Below are 10,706 nucleotides of genomic sequence, written 5' to 3'. Positions count from 1 at the left end.
GAATTTTAAAATGATTAATATTATAAACTTATGTTAAACGTTAAATATTAAACAACATCCACAATCCACATTAAATGATTAGCAAATCTCGATCTTCAGGTGCGTCTCGTCGTACGTTGATACGAATTTGGCGGCAAAGATAGCCAACTGCCTCCATAGCTGGCGCTACAGTCGCAGCCATGCAGGATTGTACTAACGTCCGTAAAGATGCCCAGTAGATCTTTAAGCATCTCAGACATGGAGTTGTGCACCAGATTTGCTAAAAAAGAGATATAAGGTTTAACAATGTGCGATTTTATTAATAAAGTTCTGTTCTTTAAGATATTAAAGTTAATATTTTTTGTTACTTCTGAAAAATAGTCATATTGTTTTCATATAAAAGACAGTTTGGCATGTAATTGTATGATAAATATTATGTTATTTTGTATTAAGTATTATATTCTTTTTTTAAATATATGTAATTACCTCAAATGCTAGACAAGCAAAGCCACAGCCGAGCAGCAAAGCGCATGGCGGAGCCGCAATGACTGCTAGCAAAGTGTAGCACCAGTTCCTAGCGTGCTTGAAACAGATGTTGCTGAGACGCCACGCACATTCTGGACTTCTGGCGCCCTCTGGCTCTCCTACTATGTCGTCCCATACAATCTGTTGTTAAAAATAAGTTTTCTTTATACATAATAACACCAACTACCGTTACACCTTTACTAACCTTTGTAACTAACCTGAAGATATTTTAGGACAATTATTTACACATTATAATGTGTGTTTCCTTGTTTTATGTATACAGGTGATAGAAATAGAGCGTGTTTATTTGTCATAAGGCAGTTTTTACAACTTTTTAGTCTAATTACAATAAAAAAAGAAAACTTGACTATTCAAGAAATACACGGGTGCAAATCGAATTTATATAATATATTCTTTATGTTTTTATGTGATGCGCGGGAAAATATTTGTCATTGAAAGACAAAATATTAAAAACTAATTTAACAATAAATCTAATATTTACCAATAGATTTTTGATCGTCAATTAAATTACATCATCTAGTTTACAGTTTTATTTTATTTATTTGGCGCGTGTTAAGACATCGACACCTAGTGTTTGTTACCAGTGTAGAATTTTATGTAACTATTTTACATAATTTTGTATTCATAAATTCATATTTAGGACATTTACACGAGGGAAAATCTGATAAAATTCGTCTAAAACAATTTCGTTCATTTATCGTCTACACCCCGTCGTCAAAGACTGGCATAATAACTAGAAACCGGCGCCGGCCAGTGGTCACGCGATGACGTTTCATTTAATTTTCTTTTCTATGTAAAGCCGGCTCTACACTCGCTCATAAATCGCAGCCGTCATTCGAGAACAATCTCAGCGAGAAAAATATGGCCATTTGGCCTCGCAACGGTACCTTTACTCTATTTGTAGAGCGACTAAAATCCGTCACCGACCAGGGAATACTGCGAAGCGCGAACCGAAGCCGCGAAACCATCAACACTTGCGTTTTACGGCTTTGCGTTTTACGCGGATTTTAGTGCCGCTAATGTAAAGCGGGCATTACATGCTTTTGTATTTTCGAGTCCTATTTAAAATATAAAACCCATTATTTCACTTAAGTACTTGTTGAATTAAGCTCAATAATAATTATGTATTTATTACAAAGCAGTGTTTAGGAAAAACATATTAAGAAAATATACTTAAATTATTAAAACTATATATTTTTTGGGCGCGGTGAAAGTAAAATGATAACATATGTACTGTATACAAGAAGGTATACAGTGTAAAGTATTTCATGTTTAAATAATAATAAATAGAAAAGTAAGAGTATAAAGTCAAAAAATATTTATGTACGTACGAAATCATTATGTAAATGCCGATTTACGCTTGACTGTTATTGTTTACGCAGAAGCTTATACAAACCTGTTCATATTTAAGTAACTAAACAAAGATTTGTGAGGAAAATAACTTTGATTGCTATTACGTCACACCAAACTTGACTCAATGTTATATATAGAAATTACTTCGCTTTATTCAAATCGATAGCAGTAAGTTTTATATTGATATAAAAGTATTTTTAAGAAATAGGTAGGTGACATAGTAATAGGAGGCGATATAGAATATTAACCATTCCTTACATAGCCATTGTGCTACCAATCTTGGGAACTAAGATGTTACGTCCCTTGTGCCTAAATTACACTGGCTCACTCACCCTTCAAACTGTGTTTGGGGGTAGAATATCTGAAGAGTGGGTGGTACCCATCCAGACGGGCTGCAAAAAGCCTTACCACGACCAAGTAATGATTGCGAGTAGAAGTAACCGACTACGGTTAAACAAAATGGTGTATCTTATTCCGTTGCTATGTCACTTATGACATTATTTTAAGATCTTTTTGACTACATACAAAAAACACTTTGTGCAGGTCAATCTAGGTGGATACCGTCAATTTATCGTTTATTCTACTTTCATATAGAAAAACTTATTATAGGTGTGTTTCATATATAGTCTATATATATGTACAAAGGCGTTTTTACTGTCATATGACGAATTTATTCTTTAGCTATCCTAAAATAAAATTATAAGAAACAAACGTACAAAATTTTATTATGTGTTACATTAGATAGTATAAAGTATCTACCAACCCGTAATTAAGGAATATAGTGGATAAAAGCACCAAAACCTCTTCGAGAGGGAAGGAGGCCTTTGCCCAGCTGTGGGATATTTACAGGCTATTACTTTATAGTACTTAGATAGTGAGTACATTTACAATAAACACATGACCTTCTACGTAGCGATTATTATAGTTCAGTCGCTCGTGTTGTAGTGTAAATATTCCATCGTTGGCGTTGGATGGCTGGTCAAGGTTGATTTATATAACTTACTATTATTACTGTAAATATTAAAGAAATGTAAATACTTCATTATCATGCTGACGCTATTTCTGTCGTTAGAAATCAATTATAATATTTTTTTGTATCTAGATATATAGCTTCCACGAATCGCTAAGTTAAGTTCCAACAACATCCTTTGTTTGAAGAGTGAGTGATAATGTTTCTTAGATCCCACTCTGTTGATTGGAATGGCTTTAACTTCTTCTAGTGCCTCTGCGGAAACTGATGGCGAGATATCAAAAATGTATAGGTAAGAGAGAAATAGCGTGTGTTCATTATAAAATGCTTGTGTATGTAATAAACTTAAATATACTTGTATTATGTCTTTATCAGCCCTTGTTAGTCCACTGCTGAATATAGGCACCTAGAGTGGCCCCTGAACTCATCTTCAGCATGTATTATGTAAATGTTTTTTTTATGAAACTTTTATATAGTGGCATAGAAATGGTTCTGCATGGTTGTCCGTTGTTTCAATGGCAATTTGAATTCAAAGTAATTTATAGTATCCTGTATATTATGGCCTTAACACACATGTAGACACACGCGCGATTGAGTACACTTTAAGTGTGTTTTATTGAAACGTTGCTTGGTTAAATACTTCTGCTATTCATAGAATCTTGCATTGAATAGAAATCAAATACAGTCGTTAAGCAGTCGATACGAAAAAAGGATGAACAAAAGAGCTTGCAAAAAAAAAATTGCCTGATTTTTTTTTATCGAGTTCAGGGCCGGGTTTAGTCCCTTCAATCTTCCTCCTCAATATTGTAGATACTAATGAGAATAACCGACAACGCACTCAAAAGTTACAGATGACAGTTACAGTCAGTAGTTTGTTATTAATATTGTAAGCCAAAGATATTAACCCTAGTGCGATGATGGAGGTTTAAAACATCATAATTAAACTAGTTGTCGCCCGAGGCGCGCGCGTGTCAGCGGAGAGGTCAGGTGTTAGGTACCCTAAGTCTTTTTCTGTACCTCTAACAGCGAGTAAAAATTTCAAGACGATCAAGAGTAGTAAAGCGTAAAAAAATTGCTTTTGCAAATGTAATATTAGTGAGGATTATCCATAAAAAAATATTCAATATAATATTACTCACTTGCACATGTTGGTTCAGCTTGTTAGGATCACGATCCTCCAACGTTTCTCTGACTCCGCTATCGGGTTTCATCCCTGGCGGTGTCACTCGTACCCGGTGCTTGTCCGCAAAGGACACCGGTGTCAGAACCGGCGGTGCGGAGTTCGGTTCCGGTACTTCGGACAACAGCTTGATAGCTTTTATAGACGAAATAATTGAAAAATGTATCCAAGTATGATTTATGTGAATATTAAAACTTTTTTGTTCACATTGCTTTAAACATTTTTTTTTATTAATATTTTGTCAATTCAGACTGAATTTGAATTGTTATTATATTATTTGTAATTCTTATTATATATGTTATGTTGTTAACTGTTATTATATATATGTACAGGTATTTAAACAAGATTATGTTCCTTGAAAATTGTATTTCGCAACTTGCGACGGCTTTAAATAAAGCGCTGTACAGCGTGAGCTCACGAAAATACTGAATAGACCGCCTGCAAACCCCTTACTTAGGCTTTGACCGATCCCTTTGCGCATGCTTTTAACTAACAACTAACAAAAAAATACTAAATCACAATACATTGCGTAAATTGATCACGTTGTTTGAATCATTTTTGAAAAGAAACATCAATGCATACTTATAACAAAATGTGATCGACGAAAAGCAGCGATCTTTTCGGTTCTGGATACACAATTGGTTTATATGACTGTTTTTATAATTCCATAGTGTAAAAGCAATTTTAGATCGTTAGCCCCCGTTTCTTTGGTCATGTAAGTAATTTTACAATCATTTGCACTAAAAGTAATTTTATAGCTCTATATATTTATATCGAGTAAGTGAATAAATAACGCAGTGTTATTGTTATAATTATTGGTATTTATTTAATAACTATTAAATCCATTGTGGATCTGGTAAGCTGTGACGTAAGTATACTTTCATTTTTCAGGATTATAATGTGTCGTTTCTACTTTTTTTTAAAGTTTCACCCAGGTCATTTAAGTTAAACATTGTATACTAGAGTAAAAGTATTAATTGATAAAATTTATGATAAAAAGGGATAGTTATTAAAATAAAATCATTTTAAAATACCAATGTTTATTACAATTTAATAATCAACATCTTCACAAATTTACATGCACCATTCGTGTTTATTTACAAAACTTAAGATTAATGAATATAGCGTTCCATTAATTTTAGTACCTAATGATTAATATATTAAAATAATACTTATTCAATATTATATTATAAGTTTCTACGAGCACCCACATTAGATGAGGCTGTTTATGTTATCTGTACTTGAACTGTCACAAATAAAACAGGGTAATATAATTTTTATTCATTGAATCGTTTTACTGGCATTAATCATACGTCAAATATATTATTATAATAATAAAAAAATGCTAATATATTTTAATTATTGTTCTCAGTTTTTATTTTGTCTAGTCTATCTAATGCTTATGCTCGTCATTTGTTAAAATCATATGTAAATAATATATTAATTTTGTATTATTTATTTATATAAAAATCATTAAAGAAATAATTAAATTTAAATTGAGCATTATACAATACGATATTTTATTTTTAATATATATTTTTTAACAGGCAGCACAATGAGCGGAATGATATGGCCAGTATAAAACGGTTTAAAAGTTGTAAATATGGTATAGACAAAACAATGCTCTTATTGTACAAATATTGCACTAAAGAATTGTTGCTAAAAATATTGCAACCTATATTTATGTAACTCTATCATATGTTATGCGAATTGATTGTTTTTTATGATTTCTCTAAAATTAAGAAACCAACATAATTCTTTCGAATAATTTTACGATTACGACAAACGGTGTCATATAATTCTGACATGTCTAATGCTATATTACATTAAATATAGTTCGAAACTGAATGCTCTGTATTTCATTATTTATTTATGTTTGACAAGTTACTTTCCTATCAATTGCAAAGGTGTGTTCACATACAAAAGTGGAAATCGATGTGACCGATCATTAGGCGTAGCTCGGTGCCGTTAACCCACTTAATACTGCGCCCAGGTTCTTTGTTCACGATGACTTGTATCCTCTTTATTGGGCAACATTAATTTAGAAAATATTATGTAAATGAATATCTCATTAAAAATATATTTATATATTGCATAACATGACGGAAAATATACAGTAACTAGTGAATAATTTAAATTTACTTAGCACCTTCCTTATTTCTAGAAGTTAGTAAGAATACAGTTAAGTCTAGATTAAAGCTTCAATATTTCGCTTATAAACGGAAGACGGTTATTGCATTGACGATCATAACCTAGAAGTCTAATATTTACGATACATTTACATTATATTCGAGTGATAAACTAAATGGTGACATCGTTTAAAAAATCACTATTTTCATTGTGATTTTAGAGGTTCAAAGTGAAATGGTCAAAATTTTGTATTGAACATATTGATCTTTTTTGTTCATATGAAAGACACATCCGCTCTGATCGGCTGTTGGTTAACGAATGGCGACAGCGGAGCGCGCCGGGCCCGATGGCCGGAGTGTGGGTACAATGGCGGGTTCCTCTGCATCTTCTTCTTTAGTGGGTTCTCTGTTGACCATACCCAAAATTATATTGTTGAATTATAAATAAAAACACACATTCATAGCTAATGAAATGATTATTAGATATTTGTAATTGCATTTAAATTTTTATTTGTACTAAACCTATACGAAAAAAATAAAATTGATTCAAAAGCTTTTCATACAATATGCAAAACTTTGTTATTCATCGTTAAGTAATTGCAACGCAATCAAAAACGAATGTTTCGATTGGGTTAGTTTCAATAAGCTTTTGTCAATCAATCATCGTTAAAAGCATTCTAGTTGCGTAATCAATTTATATTAATATTTTCCTTTTGATTTCATGCAAATTTCAATTATTTGGTATTAATATCCGCATTAATCGGCCATGCATTATGTATATAAATAGTAATACACAGACAATTAACAAGCTAAAAAAGTCATAACTAATAGAAATACATTCCTTAATCGGATGGCTTGACATAGGTTTTATTTATTATAGCTAATGACTTAAAAATACTTATAAAACCTCCGTTTTATACATTTTTAAGTCTATGTTTTATGTATATTGTAAGAGATACATACATGATTATTTTCACAGTCCATATTAGGTATCTTACCAAATAGTTAATAGTTACATAAAAAATATAACTTATCAAGGTAAGTATTTTTTTTTCAATAGTTATTAAGCAGATTTATATCGTATAAAATAATATTTATCTAAATAAATACTTATTAACTCTAATTAGCTTTTTTTATTACTTATTTCATTTACTCCTGATAATGCTATAACTACACTATTGTTTATGTTTTTTAATTTATACTTGCGTTACTTTCTTTTCGATATCTTAATTACTTAATGTAAAGCATTTTTAAACCTATATACATACAAGCTTTAGTAAGCACTCACCGTTTTCATGGCGCAAGGCTAATTAATACATGCTACTGGTATCACCACCTTGGGAAAAAATCAACCGTTAGACTAATTACTACTATTCTATACTATATATTTCACAAGAAATGTTATCTCTCAGTTACACACTTTAAAACCTTGCGTTACCATACGCTTTATTTTAGTTAATATATATAATACTAAGGCATATATAATAAAGAAGCATTGTTTTTATCTGTGGTCCAATTATTGCGTTTTTAAGAAATAAAAATAACATTTATATTGATTTGTAACTTCTTGAGATAAGATCTGTTGTTTTATCTGAATTTATAATTAATGTAACTAGCTTAAATTAGTGCAAGCGTTCTATATCGTGCAATTAGTCTAGGTATTATCTACTTATAATTAAGTACGAGATATATTGAAAATAGATATATTTTTGAGTATACACTTATAAACTAGATTAAGCTGAACTATAAATGGGAGAGGTTTAACCTTAGTCATAGTTATTGACTTCGAAATTCATTAATTATCAAATTTAGGAGAAATAATCCGAATTTCAGCTTCGATTTCTTTAGCTTATGCCAGCAGACCTACTGTACATAAATAAATACCTTATGTCTGTGCAAAATCTCGGGCATATCAGACATCTTTTCACGAATATTTAGAAGGAGCTTTGAATTGGAAAGTAATCACACAGGATGTTTTCTGGGGCTGAAGAACAAATTACCAGTGTTTCACTCATAAAAATTCCATAGTCGGCGGCCCATCGATAAAAAAAACAGGAAGCACCTATTCTCTCACCGAGAGAGGTGACCGCTTATCATCGAGCGTTCCATTCGTTCCCCTGCGTTTACTAATACAAAAGGGCGAGGCCGGGCGAGCAGCAGCGAAGGCCGAGGGTACCTGATCTTGATGGGCTGTCGCAGCGACAGGTCGGAGCCGGACGAGGACGAGGCGGGCGAGCGCGCGGCCAGCAGGCGCGGCGCGCGCGGCGTGCGCGGCGAGCGCCCGCGGGCGAACTCCAGCCGGTAGTTGTCGGAGCGCGGGCTGCCGCTGAACGCCTCGCCCTCGCCGCCTGCCGTGCGCGCTTAGTGTTATGTACAGGCGAGCGGGAAGCGAGGGCCGGGGGCCCACGGCGATTGCGGGCACGGGGGACTTATTATTTACAGTGCCAGTGTCTATGGGCGCTGGTGATCTCTTACCATTTTGTAGACCATTTGCTCGTCTGCCTCCTGACTAAGGTTAATTGACAAAAATAAGCTGCAGCTGTCACCTGTCAATAGTCAATACTGATATTGCAATTAACTTTGACTACGGCGGAACATAATATTAAATATAGAATAATAATATTTTTATATTGTTTCAGTTCTTTGGATACCATAAAAAATGAGTTTAAAGTTAAGAAAATTTGGTTAAGGAACTCCAATTCTGTAATGTATGTAAACAACGAACTACGTTCTATGTTAAAATTATATAACACTCATATTATTTCTGTCGATCAATACGTTATCATTGCATTACGATCGACAAAAGTCGAACATGTTTGATTTCACTTGTACATATGACCTTTTGAAAGCATTATCTATAAAAATCATCGTACACAAAGTGTGTCACGGTGGCAAGGACGCGGCATGGGAGCGGTGGCAACGTGCATCCGGCGAACATCGTTAACATTCAGCTTGTGTAACTTGACCCGGCTGCTTTAGGGCCGGTAACTAGTATTCTATATTTTAGAGATATGGAACGGTTTGTTTGTAATTTAAAATAATAATAATAATAATAGCTCGCACATAGTCAAGATGGTCCAGGTCAATAGGACACGGTAATCGCCAGTGAAAATCCTAAAATACCACTGAGTTATCATTCGCTTATAATATATATGTTTTCTTTTTTTGTAACATACTTAGGATAAATGGACCACTTTACGGTAAATGGTCACCACCGCTCACATATATTGGCTAAAGTACTTATTTGCATATATTTCAAGGTAATATAAATAGTTAATATCTTATCTGGTTATAGTATCAAATAACAAATTATACATTTGGAAATCACAGTAAAACTGCATACCAAGGTTTGAATTTACAATGATGTATAGATGAATCCTGATACCGCGTGTAATGAAATAAAATTTACAATTAATCATCTTGTCATTTGTTGTATGAAAAATACCGTAATCAGGTCCTTTACAATTGAACTTCGCTACAAATGCTGAGGCGATTAAGCGACCCTCAATAGAAACGTGGCGGCTGCGTAAGCGTATGAAGTTACTTTACAGTCGCATTGGTCGGGAGGTGGTGGGCTACGTACCGGTGTAGTGGTGCGCGGAGGGCATGCGCGCGCAGGCGGGCGGGTGCGCGTGCGCGAGCGCGGCCTGCACGGCCCAGTCGCGGTACACGCGCGTGCCGTTCTCTGTGCGCCACTCCGACAACTCCACGCAGCGGATCTAATAACCACACATTATATGAAACTCACTATTGTTTAGGTTTGTTTCCATTCTAAATCATCCTTTATCATACGTGGCAAGGTATTTTGAGCCTAAGGGGATAGATTGGGTAAAGCGGTAACACTACTATTAATAAATATTCCTTTACCGGTGTAGAACTTTTGCTCCTCCCGCTTCCCTCGGAGGACGCGTTACTGTGTCTCTGTTTCCCGTCGCGCGCTCGCTCGGGAGCTGGTGATTCGCGACACGACCCATCGGGCTCATCTCTTGTCTGAAACAATTTGAAAGTTGTAATTCGTATATGAAAAGTAGCCAAGTCAGACCTTAGGCTTTAATATATTATCTTAAGTTATAACAAGAAATGATATTTTAAGTTGTTATGAAATATTTTATAAAAAAATAATATATAAAATTATTTATATAAATATATCTTATATAAATAATATAATTTATATAAATAATATATTATATTTATATAAATATTTTATAAATAAATTTCAGGACTGACCATTAAACTTGGCTCATTATTTCACATTTATGTTTTTGATGGGATATCATTACTTTTTGTACAGAAATTATCTACTAAATTTTTATCATGTTATTATAATTTTAAAAAGCCGAGATGGCCCAGTGGTAAGAACGCGTGAATCTTAACCGATGATCGTGGGTTCAAGCCCAGGCAAGCACTACTGAATTTTCATATGCTTAATTTGTTATTATAATTCATCTCGTGCTTAACGGTGAAGGAAAACATCGTAAGGAAACCTGCATGTGTCGAATTTCACTGAAATTCTGCCACATGTGTATTTCACCCACCCGCATTGGAGCAG

At 33.8% G+C, this 10,706-nt stretch overlaps 2 protein-coding genes across 3 annotated transcripts in view; both read right to left on the bottom strand.

Moving 5' to 3' along the window:
• Window positions 1-70: 70 nt before the first annotated feature.
• Window positions 71-5,836, bottom strand: LOC126781216 (caveolin-3-like). The gene is made up of 4 exons (XM_050506106.1): window positions 5,803-5,836; window positions 3,988-4,163; window positions 466-645; window positions 71-259 (listed from the first exon to the last, which is right to left on the bottom strand). The coding sequence occupies exons 1-4, from the start codon at window positions 5,834-5,836 to the stop codon at window positions 71-73; spliced, it is 579 nt and encodes a 192-aa protein (XP_050362063.1).
• Window positions 5,052-10,706, bottom strand: part of LOC126771060 (uncharacterized) — a 125,869-nt gene continuing 120,214 nt past the window's right edge. Inside the window, exons 18-22 of one of the 2 annotated variants that reach the window (XM_050490757.1) lie at window positions 10,025-10,147; window positions 9,741-9,876; window positions 8,334-8,505; window positions 7,446-7,493; window positions 5,052-6,563 (exon numbers count right to left, since the gene is read on the bottom strand). In XM_050490757.1, the coding sequence (XP_050346714.1) occupies window positions 7,487-7,493; window positions 8,334-8,505; window positions 9,741-9,876; window positions 10,025-10,147 (438 nt within the window). In that variant the 3' untranslated portion in view covers window positions 5,052-6,563; window positions 7,446-7,486. The remainder of the gene's footprint in view (window positions 6,564-7,445; window positions 7,494-8,333; window positions 8,506-9,740; window positions 9,877-10,024; window positions 10,148-10,706) is intronic. The other variant, XM_050490749.1, reaches the window with a different exon arrangement.

Source organism: Nymphalis io, chromosome 1 (assembly GCF_905147045.1).
Source record: "Nymphalis io chromosome 1, ilAglIoxx1.1, whole genome shotgun sequence".
Taxonomy (NCBI): domain Eukaryota; kingdom Metazoa; phylum Arthropoda; class Insecta; order Lepidoptera; family Nymphalidae; genus Nymphalis; species Nymphalis io.
Note: the sequence above shows the minus strand (reverse complement) of the source record. Positions and strands in the feature narration are given on the sequence as shown.